The sequence below is a fragment of the Podarcis gaigeae genome (assembly GCF_964106915.1).
Source record: "Podarcis gaigeae genome assembly, chromosome: Z".
Classification (NCBI taxonomy): Eukaryota; Metazoa; Chordata; class Lepidosauria; order Squamata; family Lacertidae; genus Podarcis; species Podarcis gaigeae.
In genome coordinates, this window is record NC_139691.1 from 29,289,833 (window position 1) to 29,308,370 (window position 18,538).

At 44.1% G+C, this 18,538-nt stretch overlaps 1 protein-coding gene across 1 annotated transcript in view; it reads left to right on the forward strand.

Moving 5' to 3' along the window:
* Positions 1-7,764: 7,764 nt before the first annotated feature.
* LOC310836650 (sodium/hydrogen exchanger 2-like) overlaps positions 7,765-18,538 on the forward strand; it is a 30,328-nt gene continuing 19,554 nt past the window's right edge. The window contains exons 1-5 of the mRNA XM_083722278.1: positions 7,765-7,836; positions 11,704-12,167; positions 13,711-13,961; positions 14,910-15,127; positions 16,388-16,584. Coding sequence (XP_083578404.1) covers positions 7,812-7,836; positions 11,704-12,167; positions 13,711-13,961; positions 14,910-15,127; positions 16,388-16,584 — 1,155 coding nt within the window. The 5' untranslated portion in view covers positions 7,765-7,811. The remainder of the gene's footprint in view (positions 7,837-11,703; positions 12,168-13,710; positions 13,962-14,909; positions 15,128-16,387; positions 16,585-18,538) is intronic.

The following is an 18,538-nucleotide window of genomic DNA, read 5'->3' on the forward strand; positions in this document are numbered from 1 at the left end:
GTGGTTATGAGTGTTGTACAAGGACAGTGTAAGCCCAGGATTGAAACCCTGCTCAGCCATGAAGCTTACTTGCTGACCTTCAGTCAGTTTCTCAGCCTAACCTGCCTCAAAGCGTTGTTAGAAAGGATGAAATTGTGGGAAGGAGCACAAAAACCATGCTTCAGCTTTTTGGAGCAGTAGGAGGATTTTAAGGGCCACATTCCCTTCTGGACAACCTTCTGGGGGCCACATGCCAGTGGTGGGTAGGAGCAGAAGCTAAAATAGGCAAGGGTCTCTGTCTTCCATCCAGCAAGCAAGAAGCATGATCAAGATTCAAGGTCACATTCCAGCAGAGCAAAAGCCAGTGAAATTTGGTGTGGTATTGGACTAGGGGCTGGGAGACTAGGGTTCAATCCCAACTTGATAACGAAGTTCATAGGGTGACCTTGGGTTAGTAACACTGCCTCTCAGCATAACCTACCTCACAGGGTTGTTGTGGGGATTAAACAATGTACACTACATTGAGCTCCTTGGGAGAAAGGGTGGGAAATAAATGCAATAATAAACAAACAGATAAAATTAGTAAATAAAAAGAAGGTGCAAAGCAATGAGGGCTCGGGAGGGTGCAGGTGGCCTACAAACAATCCCCAAGTGCCAGATAGAGAGACTTGGTAGACTACATTCAGTGCCAAAGCCTGAGATTCCCCACCCCCGTATCAGATAACGATATAGATAATGGTAATAAAAAAATAGGTGTCAATAGACTTGAGCTCCATCAATACGTCTAATTCCTAAATCAGCAGTCATCTGGTGGCATGGCAGTGATCCATTTAGATAATTATGTGCTGTGCCACTGACACTGGGACTCTCTTTACAGAGGAGCTCAGGCACATCCTATAAGATGCAAGTGAGGGACTCGTTTGCATACCTAATTGTATTTATACTAAACAGACCGACTGAGTGCACAAACATTGGTAAACAGTGCTGACAATGAGCTCTCTGATTAAAATTACATGGTGCAGTATGGAATGTTTACATTTTCTGTGACAGCACATAACATCCCCGAATAAGTGCCTTGAAGAACGGATGCAAATCAAGCTCTCACTGTTGTTTGTTACCATCTTAGAGGCAGGAGTGTGTAGGCTGTGGGGAAACCAGACTCTGAGAGAGGAAGCTTGACATCACAGAGAGAAGTCCCTAACCAGAGCTACGCAGTGGGGAAGACAAGGATTTGGCAATCTTCCTTTTAATGATGTGTGTTGGTTTGATTGGCAGTAGCTGAGAATAGAGAATCTGAGCCTGGCTGAGACGAAACACTGCCACTCCAACTAACTGTGTTTACTTTAAACAGCTATGAACATTGAACTCAAGTGTTCCTTCTCCTCTTGCATGCCTGGGTTGAGCAGAGGCTTTCTGGCCCTGCAGAAGAGGCATCTTGGCCACTGCAAAAAGTTGAATTAGATGGGCCTTTGGCAGGGCTCTTCTGCAGAGCTCTTGTGTTCTTACAAGGATTAGACAAATTCTCAAAGGATAAAACTATCCCTAGCAAGTAGCAGGAATGGCTATATTTCTACCTTTGCTGCTGCAGGGAGTATGCCTCTGAATATCAGATATATGAATATCGGGATGTGGGTGGCGCTGTGGGTTAAACTACAGAGCCTAGGACTTGCCGATCAGAAGGTCAGCAGTTCGAATTCCCGCAACGGTGTGAGCTCCCGGTGTTTGGTCCCAGCTCCTGCCAACCTAGCAGTTCGAAAGCTTGTCAAAGTGCAAGTAGATAAATAGGTACCGCTCTGGCGGGAAGGTAAACGGCGTTTTTGTGCACTGCTCTGGTTCTCCAGAAGCGGCTTAGTTATGCTGGCCACATGACCCGGAAGCTGCACGCTGGCTCCCTCGGCCAGTAAAGCGAGATGAGCACCACAACCCCAGAGTCGGCCACGACTGGACCTAATGGTCAGGGGTCCCTTTACCTTTACCTTTATCAGTTGCTGGGGATCACAAGAGGGGAGAGTGGGGTTACATTTAGGCCCTTTTTTTGGCTTCCCACAGGTATCTGGTCTGCTGTTGTAAGATGGGCCTGATCCAGCTGGCTGTTCTGGAGAAAAGGGTGCCAGGTGTGGACACTGGCCTGAAAGGCAGGAAACAAATATGTTGAATAAACAAATAAACGTTACTTGGACTAATGTACTACTTGTGGCTTAGAGTAGTTTTAATCTGAGCTGTAAACTGTCTCTCCTGTCTCTGTTTCAATGAAAGGCAGGCTTTTTGCTGCCTTGCAGGACCTGCTGTTGATTTGATTCACTGCATATTGTAATTTTAACGTTGTTATGTACTGAGTTGAATAGGATCCAAACTGCAGCAGTCTGATTGGTCCTAGAACAATAGGCTCCAAAAGGCAGCAGTCTGATTGGTCCTAGAACAATAGGATTGAGAATGCAGCAGTCTGATTGGTCCTAGAACAATGCAGCAGTATGATTGGTTAGCAGGAACCACCCAATCATGCTCCAGATAGAAGTGAATCCACAACCTGATTGGCTTACAGTAGAATTCCGGAATTAGCCAATCATGTGCAACCCATTGTGTAAATAATGTATATAAAGCAGATACTTTGAGGGGACATTCATTCATTCCTCCTCACCACTATGAGCTGAATAAAGAGCATGAAATCACTTTGCGACTCTGAGTATATTTCAAATGTTGTCGTGTTTGGAAGAGAATGTTATGTGGCTGCATACAAATATCATTTAAAAACAAATAAGTTTAAAAAGTGAGGGTTATTTTTGGAAAGGCATCTATATCAATCTTAATAGCAACAGGAGCAACACTAACAATGATCTGTTTGTTACTCCTCTCCTCTGTTTTTCTTTCTCTATTGATAGTATTGTTAATATGATATATTAACGCTAGCTAATATACTATTTCCTTCTCTTTTATTTGCTATTGTTGACAATACACTTTGTAGATGCATTTACAAATAATATAATTACATGTTTAATTAACAACAACAGCACTCCATTATGATAATTCATATTTTGTCCCGGTTTACAGCTTCCCTGTTCTACCCTTTTATGCACCACATTGATCAAATGGCTATTGATTAAAAATAAATGGTTCCAGACCATTACACAGCTTTTCCTTTTAGCCCTCCTTCCTTTTGGAGAATCCAGTTCATCCTTTTGGAGGAGAGGAAAATATGGGAGGAAACATAGCTCACAAATATGTTATACTAGCAGCTGAGCCCTTTCTCACTCCACCCCACCCCTTGCCATTCCCCCCATTAACTCCCAGGGTTTCCCTTCCCACCCCATGCAGCTAATAAGCCTGCTTTCCACTTTCCCAACCCCATTTCTGAAGCCACTTCTCTCTTCTGTTCTGCAGCCCCACTCTGAACCCGTTTTCACCTTCACCACCATATCCTTGCCTCCCCTCTCCTTGTGTGAAACCACCCATGGTTACCTCCTGCACCTTCTTCCTCCCCCCCCCCCCAATTGCATCACAACTATTAAGCTGCCTTTTCACCACCAGCATAATTATGATGCCCCCACCCCTCCTATTCCCCAGGCTCTTTCATGCACCCGTTTTTATCATCAGCCCCATTCACAAGACTCCTCCTCCCTCCTCTCTTTTTTCCCCTGCTGCTGAACCCACATTTTCCCCTTCACACCCTTTGCCCCTCCTCCTAGACCTTCCTCCTTTTCTCAGCTCTCTGTTGCACACAGACCACTATCCCGTATCCATCCCTCCTCCCCTCTCTCTCTTCCCCCCTTCCCTCCTTCCTTCCTTCCTTTTTTTAAACATAATATTTATTAACAGTTTAAAGATTACAGAGAAAAGCAAAAGAATTCAACAAAACAACCCTCTCTCTCTCTCCTTTTCTGCAGCTGATTGAGGTGGCTGCCTCACTCTGTATAACGCTCGGACCAGCCCAGATAGCCCACCACCACCAGTGTTCATTCAATAAAGAATCGTCTAGGCAAGAGTGCCCATGACTAATACATCTCTATAAAAAGCTGCAGGAAAAAAAGTTTTTTGGCTCTTTGATGGCCAAGGTGCTGCTGAATGTAATACCATAATCCTTCTGGAGGACTTCTCCTTGCACCCTTGCTTTGTGCTAAAAATGGCATCAGAAAGGGGGTTGTGTTTTGCTGGTGTTGACAAGCAGTTTTGGACCCCCTCCCCTCTCTTGATTTGAATTAGAAGAGAAATAAATAGATCACTAATTTGCCCTTAGTTCAGGTCTGGTGTCATTTAGGAAGCTGGAGCCAAAGTGGGCCATTGATTTTCACCCAGCTGTATTAGCCTTGGGCTTCCACGTTTTAATTAGCAGTGCCCTTTCGAATTCCAGCCAGTGCACCAAGTAGAGCCCTGTGCACTACATAGGGCTTCACATCATTAATATACCTGATAATATCAGCAATTGTGCTCCCTGCCTCCCAAAATGTGTAGGGTGGCCCTGTGTCCTTTATACAGGGAATTTCTGTATCTGAAGGAACAGGAAAGAGTCTGGCGGTACAATATAAAGGCTAGCAAATGGATCATGGTATGAACTTTTGTGGGTCCTTGCCCACTTCATCAGACGCCTGAAGTATTAAACCTGAGTTTCATACACACAGGGCTCATCCAGACCTCCCTCTGTGCAGTGTTTCTAGGCTCAGGCTTAAAGCGCTGTGTCCAAGCACTTTTTGCTTTGCCCTGGCAGTGGCGTAGCATGGGGGTGCAGGGGGGCCCGGCTGCACTGGGTGCAACATCTGGGGGTTAGGGTTAGGGGGCACAAATCCACGGGTTAGGGGGCGCAAATCCATGGATTAGGGGGCGCAAATTACTTGCCTTGCTCTGGGTGCTGACAACCCACGCTAAGCCACTGTGCCCTGGTGCTTTCCCTCTGAAAGCTGCTTTTTACTGCTGCAAACAGCAATCTGCAGAAAACCCAAATTGTTGTTTGTTTTGATTCAGCATTAAAGAGTTGCTCTTTGCGTGGAAAGTGCTGGGGCAACAACGATGAAAGCGGTTTAAATCGCCTAGAAAGTATGGGACAAAAGGTATGTGTGGATAACCCCCCCCCCCACTGCCTTACTTCCTGCTTCTGGGGAAGTGGGCAGTTAGTCTACAAAAGCTTACGGCAGGATCAATATTTCAAACAATAAGAGATATGAAATATCGAGGTGCATATGCAGAAGGTTGGAAGATGGGAGGAATGAATCTACATTGCTTCATTTACTTCAAAATATAAGCTGGCCTTGTTGCATTTCGGACTCTCTGCACACTTCCTGTTATGTACTGAAGTTCTCACCCTGGGCCAGCAGGGGGATACTGTAGATAGTTTTCACTCAGGTCCAAATATGCAAATAAGGAATTGAAAATGACTTTCAGTGATTGGATAGTTACAGAAAGTTGTCACTGTTGCGTTGTAGTAGAGCTCTATATAAACAGGTTGGCTGAACCCTTCAGTTCAGTTCTGTTCTGGTTCTGTGAATAAACAAGAGCTGTTTGAAGAATCGCTGTGTCGTCTGATATGTTCACCCACAACTGAACACTTCCCTTCCTGATGGTGCCACTGCATGAAAATCAACAGCTTGTTCTCTGCCACCCCAACAGGGCAGGACGAGGAGAGGCTTGTAACATCTCTGGGAGGCTTGTTAATGCCTTTGCTCCCCCGGCACCTTCTGCATCTGTCACCAAGGCCAGGGTCTATGAGAGGCATCAGCAGCCACCCTGGGAGGAAGTGCTTGGCCTGTGTGGGAGGAACACTGAGCTACTCCAATAGTCAGTTCTAGGCCAAGAGACTCAGCTGCACAATGTGTATAGTGGCGTATGGTAGGCTCCACCTGCCCACCTGAAAATTTTCATTTGAACTCCTAAGAGAGCCAGTGTGGTGTAAGAGAGCTAGTGTGGTGTAGTGGTTAAGAGTGGTAGATTCGTAATCTGGGGAACCGGGTTCGCTTCCCCGCTCCTCCACATGCCGCTGCTGGGTGACCTTGGGCCAGTCACACTTCTCTGAAGTCTCTCAGCCCCACTCACCTCACAGAGTGTTTGTTGTGGGGGAGGAAGGGAAAGGAGAATGTAAGCCACTTTGAGACTCCTTCGGGTAGTGATAAAGCGGGATATCAAATCCAAACTCCTCCTCCTCCTCCTCCTCCTCCTCCTCCTCTTCTTCTTCTTTGCAGAGAGCCAGACATTGATGGCTCAGTTCAGGAATTCAGATACACATGCTGAGTTACTAAACCTGTGCTTTTGTCAGGGAAGCTCTACTATGACTACATTGCCCCTAAACTGCCCCTAAGTAATTTCGTTGTCCCCGAGAGGGAGCAATGACAATAAAGATATTATTATTATTATTATTATTATTATTATTATTATTATTATTAAACTGACCCCTTTGCCCAGGAACATATTGCTTTGCTTGGACTATGAGAGGAATCTTATGGGAACACACACACAAATATGTATACATGCAGGTATTTGTGTATGTATAGATAAATATCTTGGATCTGCTGCGATGGCTATTGTCTAATTATCTTATTGTGTTTTAAATGTATTGTAAGCTGTGTTGAGAACTTTAGGTAGTAAGCAGCATGTATAAATGAACAAACAAATTGACTTCAGTAAAAGGGAAAGTAGATTTCAACTGAACTTTAGGAAAAATAAATGATTAGTAAGAACAGTTTCACCACGGAACTAATTTTTTGGAGTCAGGAACGGACTTTGGTCATCTTTGGTAATATGGTGCTCTCAGTGAGGCCAAAACTGGGTGCCCCAAAATGGTTTTTCTCAGTTATGGATCTTTTTGATTGTGCACCCCCTGGGCTCAGCACGCAGTGCAAGGGAACCGCCTGTACTGTCCTAAATCTGGCATTGCTGGAACTTCCCCTCAGGTTGTTGGGCTAGAAGGCCTATGAGGCCTCCTTCAACACTGTGACTAGTGATGACTGGTAGGGTGGAAGGCAAGGAGACCAAGAGTAGGTGTATCCAGAGCCAGTGACAGACAGAGATAGCTAATTCACATTTTGTCCCCATCCTCTTCTTTCCTGATGAGTTCTGTAAGGGCCACACTAAGAAAGAGGAGGAGGAAGCTGACAGGCAACACTACTCACTGAACTGGTTGAAAACAGGAAGATAGACAAGTAGGTAGGAGCTAGCTGAGCGTAGATTGAGGTTAGTGGGACAGTGTCCCATGTTCCCCTAATGGACCACCCTCTATGAATTGGTTCACATTAGGCTGGCCTGTTTTGCAACCTGGGTTTATATGCCTTATTTGGCTTGTTTTTTATTTTGCAAAGTTAGAAGGATTGCTTAGGTTATGCAGCATAGTTTAGAATGTCTTGATCTGGCTAAGTGGAAAATGCATTTTCCAAGTGACGTAGGTAGTTGCTGCTGGGTCTCTTTCTCCCCTCACTCCCTGCTCCAGCAGTGGCTCTTCCCCTTGCACACCCATCCATATAATTTACAGCATGCAGCAGGGTGCATTAACTAGAGCAGCCGCCAGAACGCTCAGGCAGAAGCAGCAAAAGAGCTGGGCGCCAGCCAGCCAGCCAGCCAGATGCTTGCCAGCCAGCCAGCTTGGCACTTCCCCTGACAGTGAGAACTCCAACTGGCAGATGGAGGCTCTGATCCTTGGATGGGAGGCCATGCCAGGACTTTGGCTTCTGGGATCCTCTGCCTCTGTCCTCCTCTCTCTGCCAGTAGCTGCTGCCTTCCAGAGTTCCACGATGATGGAGTCTCTTGAAGATATGGATTTGGAGACAAGCCAAGCGAATGAGTCTAAAGCCCACTCAGTCTTCTTCTCTCTAGACTATCAGCATGTCCAAGTGCCCTTTGAGATTACCCTGTGGATCATGTTGGCTTCCTTGGCTAAAATAGGTATGTTTCTCCAGGCAGGGGTTGGTGGGCTGGGTAGTAGAGCATCTGCTTCGCGTGCAAAAGTTCCCAGGTTGAGGATACAGATTTAGAAGAAAAGACAAGCAAATGCATCTAAAGTCCATCTAGTCTTCTTCTCTCTGGACTATCATCCAGGTAGGGAAGTGAGAGACTCATACCTGCAACCCTAGAGAGCCACTGGAAGTCAGTGTTGACAATACAAAGCTAGACTTGGGATAAGGCAGCTTTCTGTGTTAGTCCCAGGGAATGGGTTGGTTTGCACTGTAATCTGAACATACCTAATACAAGCTTCCCAAAAGTATATGTGAGTTGAAATGCAGCTGTATTTTTTGACGTGGTTCTTCAGCCAGATAATGCGAACAAACGTGCATAATGTTAGGGGGAAGTGTTGCAGAAAAACGCACATGATAGTGAAAGTACAAAAATATATCATAATAGGCACAACTGCTTGCAACAAGCTGTATATTAGGATAAATTCACACTAATATGTTGGTGAATTTTCATGAGGATTTAACAAAAAGGTTTGCAAACTGATGCGGAAATGTGGAAAGCTGAATTTAAGATTGGAAAAATGGAAGATTTTTTTTTTTAGAAAGTCTGATCCATTCATCTCTAGGGGTGAGGTATAATTTACAAGTGTTTACTGGGCACCTTACCACTTGCAGGTCCGTTTTGAAATGCATGTGGAGACTTTTGTTTAACAGCAATGCCAAATGCCAAAACTGTACACCAGCATCCTGTGAAACAATCAAGAAAGTTCACAGAAATCAGACCATGTCCAAATCTTTATAGAGGTGTATCATTGAGTTATTTTAACAATACAAACTGTGACATAACATAATACATGGTTTAAATTGTAAACAGTGCTTTTTTTCTAGGGGGAAAAGGTGCTGCCAGGAAAAAAAAAAACACTGATTGTAACACTTTGAAGTTCTTGTTTTGTCTGTACAGGGGCTCTGCAACAGGCCTCTCTGATTGCTATCTGTCTATAAAAAAAAAATCCAACCTCCTCCAATCCATTTGTTTCCTTCAAGAGCAATAAAACAGCTGAATCTTTCCAATGAGACATTAAGAATCCCCCCATTAATGTATTATTCAGATGCACAAAGTAGCCGGCTGCATTGTGCAGCAGTATGGATGGAGGCTTTAGAAGGCTGCATTGATGTTTTCCATTCATTTGAAGTATGAATGATTCACGTACATTTAAATTGAATTCTCCACAACTAATAAAGCCATCTCTGATTACAGGCACTCAAAAGCTTTTGGGAACTGCAGACAATAAACCCTGAGTATATATATTTTTTAAAAAAGTTAAATGTCTTTCTGAAAGATTATGTTGCGTTGACCACATCATATATTTTGCTTGGAAAAGTATTTAATGAGCAGCTGTTGAAATCTAAATACCTCTAGCTATTTTTAAAGGTAGGGCTAGATCCGAAAATGCTTGGGATGCAGGATTCCCCCCCCCCCCCTAATTGTGCATCCCTTAATTTTGAGGGATGATTTTGTCCTTTCTTTCATTCTATATAGCTTGGGCCCAGGTTAGCAGAAAGATCTTATGTTCCTATGCAAACCCACCTGAATGCTAAGATTCTTGGGTTAGCGCATTCTCTCAGTCCCACCCACCGCACGGTTGGTGGCACCACAAGAAAAAAGCCTTTTCTCTGGCTGCTCCCGTATCGTGGAATTCCTTCCCAAGAGAGGTTAGACTGGCTCCCCCTTTGTTGACTTTCCACGTGCAAGCTAAGACCTTCCTATTTTGACAGGCATTTGAAAACTAAGGTGCAGACAATGCTGACCACTGGGCTGCTGTCAGGACAAAGCGTAATTTAATTGCTGGTTAATTAATAATGATGGTCCTATATGTGTTTCAATGCATTTTAACAATTGTTTTTAACGACCTTGTTTTTATTACTTTGTATTTTATAATGATGTTTTTTTTAAATATTGTAAGCTGCCTTGAATCCCAGCTTGGGAGAAAGGCAAGATATAAATACATTAAATAATAATAAATACATTCTAAAAACTATTTAGTTAATGATCTGCTCTCTGCAGGACCACATCCCCCGCCCCCCGCTTTCTGCAATTCAGTTAAAGCTCTGAAGAAGACATCACGAGGTATCTCCTTCTTAGGGGCTTTTTTAGATCAGGAAAAGTGGGTAGCTAGGGAGACTGCAAAGTGCTGGAGAAATACTTACTAGAAAGAAACACCTGGGCAGTGTGTATACACACCCAGAGGCATAGCAAACCCAGATGGTACCCAGTGTGGAATTTTTTTTGTCACACTCCCACACATCGACCACTCAGGGTAGGCTTGGGAGTCGTGGGTGGGCGCCGAATGTCACCCCCTCAGCAAAAACACATGGGGTGGTCCACTCCCCCTTCCTACACCTCTGTGCCCCACCCCACGACTCCCAAGTACCCTGAGCCGTCGGGGGAAGGGGGAAGCTATGCCGCTTTGCCGGGGTACGGGCAAAGCTGCACAGCTCGTCCTCTCAGGAGCCACGGCTCCCGTGCGTCCCCCTCCCTCCCTCCGATATGACACGATAATCTTTATTGCCATTGTCCCATACAGAACAACAAAATTGAAAAATCTACATAAAGCATTCAAAACCCAACAAGCCTGCTATCCCAGCTATCCCAACCTGGTTAGCCCCCTAAAAACTCTGATACCCCATTTTTAAATGCAATATACTCCCATAGAGACTTCTTACACTGTGTTTAAAACCAAAATCGCATTTGGGTGGAAACTTTTCTCAGGTGGCCTCCCTTCCTCCCTGGCTCCCTGTAAAGCAGGAGCCGCTTACAGAGAGCCAGCGAGGGAGGGGGACTGCCAGCTTGCTGTAAGTGGCTCCTGCCGGCGGTGGAAGGATCCCACCACTGCCCGTATAGCGCATGTGTGCAACACAGTGCATGCGTTGTACTTAGTGTTTTGTCACCAGCGCCGCCTGAGCGCTGTATGGACGGTGGTGGGATCCTCTGCTTGCGGCTGCAGTGGCAACGGAGGGATCCCACTGCCATCCGTACAGTACTCAGGTGGCGCTGGTAGCAGACCGCTATGTACAGCGCATGTGCGGCATCAATACATACAGCACCTGCGTGCGACACTGCGCATGCGTTGTACAACATAATGGTTTGCCGCCGGCGGTGCTCGAACGCCTTACAGACGGTGGCGGGATCCTCTGCTCGCAGCTGCAGCCACAAACGGAGGATTCTCCACATGCGGCTGTGGAGGTGCAATGGCTGCTCGTGCCGATGCACCCAGGCCGGGGCGGCAGGGCAATCACCCCCGCGGGGTGCCTTCTTGTCACTCCCCCAGACATGGAATCCCTGCCCCCATTGAAATCCATCCATTGAAATGTAACAAATCAAAAGTCCCTTGAAAATGACACAAAAATGAAAGTCTCTGGATAATCCCCCACCAGCATTTTAGTGCACATTTCTCCTAATAATCACATTTTTACTCAAGTGCACCTTTTCCCCCAAGCAATTTTCTCCACTTTACTGTATGTGTTATGTTCACCAATATCTTCATTTTTATGCACCCTCTCCTCTAACATGCATTTTTGTAAATGTCATTTGAAGAACTGCATCACAAAATTGGACAAGTGCAAATTTTGAATGATAGTATTTGATTTCCCATATTGTTTTGGAAAGTGGGAATTTGATAGGTTCAGCTTTAATGCATACTAGTTCTGACTCCAGCCCACCAGGTGATTAGTTTCTGCTTCCTGACCCACAATTCACACGGCACTTGGTTTGGTGGGGACACAAGCACATAAGCTGAAATGACCACAAAGCAACAAATGCTCCTGATTTCCCACTAAGGTTGCCTCTTGACCTTTGCAGGTTTCCATTTGTTTGAGAAACTACCTTCCGTTGTCCCCGAAAGTTGCTTATTGATTTTCGTGGGACTTATCATGGGAGGGATCATTTATGGCTTAAACGACAAATCCCCTCCTGTCATGGACAGTGACATCTTCTTCCTCTACCTCCTGCCACCCATTGTCCTGGATGCTGGCTATTTCATGCCCAGTCGCCCCTTCTTTGAGAACATTGGGACGATCCTCTTATATGCTGTTGTGGGGACGATATGGAACGTCTTTGGAATTGGATTCTCGCTCTATGGGATATGCCAAGTGGACACCTTCCAGCTCCGTGATATATCTTTGCTTCACAACCTCTTGTTCAGTAGCTTGATTGCAGCTGTTGACCCTGTTGCTGTGCTGTCTGTGTTCGAAGAGATACATGTCAACGAGAAGCTTCACATTTTGGTATTTGGAGAATCTCTTCTCAATGATGCTGTGACAGTTGTAAGTACATCTTCTTGAGACCTAGATGTGCATGGAAGTGCTGTTTCTAGGGTACGGATGGGAAACCTCTGGGCCACGTTCCAAATGTGGCCCCCCAGGCCTTTTTATCTGGCCCTCAAGTCTCACCCCTCTCCCCTCTCTCCCAGTCAGATCAATTCTCTACAGGCTACATCCCTCACCAGACCTGCATTGTACCCTCCTTGGACATTTTTGCGTGCCTAGATTGATAATGCTTCTTGCTTGCTTGGATGGATTTTTTGTTGGTTGCTAGGAAAAATAGTTATATAAAAGGATAATTCCCTGGATGCCAAGATCCAGGTTTGGGGCAAATACTCTTTGATGAGAGAACCCCAGGAGAGATTTAAAATCACAAAATATACAACAAAGTAAAGTGTGAAAATTTGGCTGCTAGACCCTCTTCCCCAACATAGAAAAACACCACACATTTGGTAAGTTAATTTATTTATATATACTTACAAATTATTTAATGGTTAGGTTCATGTGCTTTTGTAGTGTGGTGGCATATACAGAAGTGCAGGGACACTTCATGATAGTCACAGCCACACACCCCAGAGCTACGCCCCCTTCTAAAATTATAAAGTCCCTAAGACTTATAAAGTCTTATTGTTATTATACAATAATAATAATAATTAGATAATGCATTGCAGTGATCAATGCAGATCTCCATGTGTTGTCTTTCAGCCAGACCTACTATTTTCTCTGTACATAGATGAGTAAATGATTTGAAGTGCTCCAATATCTTCTTTCAGAATGACTTGTGTTTTCCTTGAAGTTCCATTGCACAAAGTATTTATTGAAACTGAAGCACCTTGTGTTTTCAATCTTCATAAATTCATAGCTTTGAAGCATAGAGAACAACTCCTTGGTGCTCTTCCCACATGCCTTCTCCAGAGTGACCCTGGGAGCCAATCCTCAATGGCCGACTAACTTCATTTTACTCTGATGGACTCAAAACAGCCCAAAGAGTGAGAAGACTTCTTTCCAGTGGTTAAAAAGCTCCCCATTCAAGCTGATTGGGCAACTCTAAGATGCTGGAGACAGGGACCTTGTTGGGACCCTGCTTCAGAAATAGTAATGGGTCTTTAATGACCTTCCTCCTGCACTGCACAATCCTAGACCACTACACCTCTGTCCTAGCCTACCTCTTAGATTTGTTGGGAGGATAGAATGGCATGGGGGAAGAACCATATACATGGCCCCAAGCTGCTTGGAGGAGGAACAGGATTGGATATGTGGAAATCTGGATATGGTCAATGCCTAGATGGGAGACCTCTGGGAATGTCTGTATGCTCCATGCTGGGTTCTGCCATGCCAGAAATGCAAAAGATAAATGCAACACACCTATGGTTTCAGTAATCCTGCTTAGACCAAAGGTGAAAGGACCAGAATAATAAGCAAAAATGGAGAAGATTAATTTGCCACATGTTCCACCACATGGGGATCCCACCTTGTAAAGATCTCTCTCTCTCCATCTCTCCCCACTAAAACCTTTCTGTTTTGTTCATTTCTGTCTTCTTCTTAGGTCTTGTATAAGCTGTTCAGGTCCTTCTGTGAAATGCCGTCAATTAAAACAGCGGATGTGTTCGCAGGAATTGGGAAGTTTTTTGTGGTCGGAATCGGCGGGGTCCTGGTGGGCCTCCTGTTTGGCATGATAGCCGCCTTTACTACACGATTCACCAAAAATATTCGTGTGATTGAGCCCCTTTTTGTCTTCCTCTACAGTTACCTGTCCTATCTCACAGCAGAAATGTTCCACCTGTCCGGTATTGTGGCGTAAGTAGATTGAGGGACTTCAGAGTTTTTCAGGCTTGCATGGCTCAGTGTTGAACCAAACTGGGCCTAAAGTCCAAGCTTTCAGAAATATCGGAATTGTGGTTAGGATTATGAGGGTGGTGGCAATGGAAATCAGTGTGGTAAACAGAAAGTTTTGGAAAATTAGCCCAGGGACAAAAACCTATTTATTGTAGCTATATGAACAGGCACAAATTGGGATGTGATTTCTTTCAAATGTAGTCTGTCAGGACTTATCCACACTTACCTTTCCTCTGCGCTTTCCAGCTTGTGCTCTAAAGCTCCATGTCCGAGCACCCCTTTAATTGCTCCAGAGCTTACCTTATGAAAACCTGCTCTTTAAAGCTGAACCGAAGAAAATGGCAATCTGTGGAAAACCCAAATAGCTGTTTGCTCTGATTCAGCTTTAGAGAGCAAGTTTTTGCAGGGACATGTCTGGAGCAAAAATTAAAGGGGCACTCAGACACAGAGCTTTAAAGTGCAGGCCATAAAATGCCCGAAAAGAGGTAGATAAGCCCTCAGTCCATGTATTGCATTATGATTTGTGGTTTGGAAAGGAATGGGAAGAGCCATTGTTCTGTGGTAGATCATCTGCCTTGTATGCAGAAGACTCCAGGTTCAATTTCCAGCATTTCTAGGTAGGGCTGGAAACCCTTGTATGAAATCAAACCACACAGGCAAAGGCACAGAGCTTTGCAAGGCTCCGTTGATCAGCTGACTGTTGGCCCTTGCAAAGCCCTATGCCTTTGTGAGCCTTTGCAATCATAGCAGAACATGCAAAGGAACAAGACTTTGCAAGTGGCAATCGGCCGATTGTTGGCACTTGTAAAGCCCTCCTGTGTGCCTTGGTGGCTTTCTGTGGGCTGGAGATTCCCCACTGCTGCCTGAAGTGGAAAAGTGTGCGGACCTTTCTTTTATTTTCTCTTTCAGGATTATTGCATGCGCAATGGGCATGAAACGTTATGTGGAGGCCAACATTTCTCTGAAGTCCCACACGACCATTAAATACTTCATGAAGATGTGGAGCAGTGTTAGTGACACCCTCATCTTCATCTTCCTAGGAGTCTCCACCATCGGTGACAATCATGAGTGGAGTTGGTCGTACATTTGCTTCACAGTCATTTTCTGTCTCCTTTGGAGAGCACTAGGTATAGAGCCCTTGAAAGATAGTATAAGTTCATGCATGGATCTGATCACAATTGCACAGTGTTTACATATGCATCCCTGTATCTACCCATCACCAGTGCTATTTGTTCTGCTGGGAAGAAGAATGCAAGCATAGTACATATATATGTGTATGTGTTCGTATTTTTAACAGTTAATAGCAGCTTTTGGGGAGATGCTTAGACTGGAAAAGTGGTAGAGGAGGAAAGGATTAAATATCCTCTCCACCAGCACTGGTGTTCCTTCTCCCAATAAAGAAAAAGAATGTCCAGAGGCAGGTCTCTAAGGCCCCAAGACAGGGCCTAGGGGCAGCAGATGACTTCCTCCAGCAAACACTCAAGTGCCACTGGGCCCTTTCATAGTCATCGGCTGGGGAGCCTCCAGTGGCTCCACTTCCTTTCTGAGAAATGCAGAGCCTTAAAGTTGCAGTCCAGCATGTTGCGCCTGTCCGAAGATTTTTTCACTGGGTGTGTTTTCTGTGTCGGCAAGCAGGGTTGGTGGAGTGTGTGGCTTTTAGGAATGAGACTGTTATCCCCCTGATGGATTTGGAGGTCCAGGTTCAGGGCTTTCATGCCTGAGGATTGTCCATTAGTGTTGGGCCTGTACTCTGTGTTGAGTCTTGTGCCTTTTTGGTCTCCATCACTAGCCTCTTGTCCCCTGTGTCACTGCTGGAGTCATTACAGAGCACTGGGATTCGTCTTTACTAGGGATGCTGGAGAATTCCAATGGAAATAGGAGTAGAAACTGCTGATGTTTTCTTATTTGTCCCATGTCCAGAACATAGTGTCAACTTTTAGATTTGAAAATAAGGGACCAGCAGCCTCACCTGTCCCGGGGACAGTCTACGGGATATCTAACAATCGGGATAGCAGCGGGAAGCAGCGGGAAACGGCGCTGGAATAAGGGAATTTCCCGCAAAAAAAGGGAAGGTTGACAGCTATGGTCCAGAACAGACTGTTGTTGCTTTCATTCCACAAACAATATGTAATTGATTTCCTCCCACCATTTGGATTGTGTTTCCTTTGCATTGAAATTCATGGGATGGAATAATACGATGACGATGCTGTTAATTCCATCAGTTCCATAACTTATGTAATGTAGTTTTCAGCAGAAGACAAACTGCAGTGAAACATAAGCAACTCTGCATGTGATGAGTACAGAGTAGATGATGCCTAGACTTCACAATTACCAGTTTAATTCCCTTTCACTCCTGATAACTTTCCAACTTACTTCATCTGTTTTAGGAGTTCTTGTCCTGACTTTCATCATAAACAGATCACATGTCAACACCGTTACACCCAAGGACCAGTTCATTATTGCCTATGGGGGGCTTAGAGGAGCCATCTGTTTCTCCCTGGTTTTCTTGCTCCCTGACTATCCGAGAAAGAAGCTCTTCATTGCAGCAACCACTGTTGTGATCCTCTTCACTGTGTTTGTACAGGTAAAATTAAGGCTGTCACTGTAATTCTCCTCTGAGTAGGTTTGTTAACTACTATTGAAGTTTACTCGTAACTTGTAAACTACTATTCTGAAGACGTCCTTACATGAAATTTTCACACAGATCTGATTCTGGACACTCTCTCAAAATACACGATTATTTATTTCAAGCAATTCAAAAACTGCTTAATGAAAATGAAATCAGATCTCTAAGTGGTGTGCTTAAAATAATGTAAAATAGTAATCAACAAAGCAAAAAAAAATCAACCAAGTTTAAAACTGAAAACTAAATTATAAGTCATGTTAGGCTGCTGGAATAAAAAGGTGACAACTCTTGTGAGGGAGTCAACACTGGAGGCACAGGGCATTTTTAGTCAGCACCATGCACTTGTGTGCTTACATGGGCTGCTGGCATCAGTTGGCATTGCTGCTTCGTCAGCAGCTGTGCATATTATTGTGTGCTACCCAATTCTCCTGCCAGTGAAAGACTCCAGGGGTTCCTATGCTTAGGCAAGGACTGAGGTGCCCCCTGCCTCCATTGCCACTTTCCAAAAGCCAACAGCAAAGGTGGGCTGCTTTTGCCTCTCATCTCAGCCGATCCACAGGCGAGGAAATTGACTAGCTTGAGAGAATGCCTGAAAACGTGCAAATGTGTACCAGCTGGCGCACATTTGAAATGATTGCACTCTGCTTCCCCATATTACCTGTGGCTTTTCAAGAGATAGCCTAGGGTTGCCGTATTTAAAAAAGGAAGACCCCAATTATTATTATTTTTACAAAAACACCAATAAAACATCAATTCTGCCTTTGAAATGTATGGCAGCCCTAGGTTTGTCACTCCTACAGCAGAGGATATTGAGAGTTTTGCCGGAATTAAATTTCTGGTTTCTGTTGACAGACATACTTGTAAACTCCTGAGCAAGATTCTATGATTATAAGAAACTTTGCTCAACTTGTGTCTTTTTGTGGTATCGTGTGCCCTGAATGGGGTGGAGGGGGTGGGTGGAGGGGGGAACAGCATACAGTATACTGTGCTGTAAAACATATATAATGCATATATTTGCCTTGCACTGCCATCTTGTGGCTAAACTACATCCTTAATTATAGCACATCTGGGACCTAAATGTATTTTTAAATATCTAACTTGAAACAGGAAAGTTGGAACTGGGTACGGGATAGTTCCCCCCCCCAAAAAAATAGCTTTATTGAGTTTTTAAAAATGTATATTTTATTTTATTAAAATACAAAATCAAGTGTAAAGCAAACTAGTAACAGAGAACTGGTATGATATTCTGAAGCAGAAACAAAAAGGGGGCCATAGACATCAGAAATGCATTCTGGACTTTTGATATAATAGAAATTATATCATATGGTGCTGTTGCTGTTATATAGACTTGTTATAAATCCAAACAACAACATCAACAGCACCACCATTAACATGGATATCCTTTATGGGATGAGCTGCATTTCCAGTTGAGCTTAGGTTTGTGAAACTATGCACATATTCCTATTTTATTGTACTTTATTCTACTGAGTTTCAATAATGACAGTCAGGTACAGAACAAAGAAATGAAAAAAAAAAGTTTTTATAAACAAACAAACAAACAAACAAACAAATAAAATTAGTTGTCACAACTGCCAATAAAGAAATATAGGATGCAACTATGTAATTTAAAAATAGGGATGTGTGGCGTACAATTACAAAGGGTTCCATGGTCCCAATAGCAAAACTATTTTTGAAAATTCACTTAAAAAAAAGAATATAAAAGCTGTACTAAAACCAGACAGGCACCCAGAGCTGTGGTACCTGATGCTCCTGAACCAAAGTGTTTGTATATAATATAAAATTAAAGCAAATGGTAAAGAAGTGATCTCAAAACATTTTGGCCTATGGACACTGAGTTTACGTCAGATTTTCCCCACACCCCAAGAAGTGTGATTTGCCAAATCTTGGAATA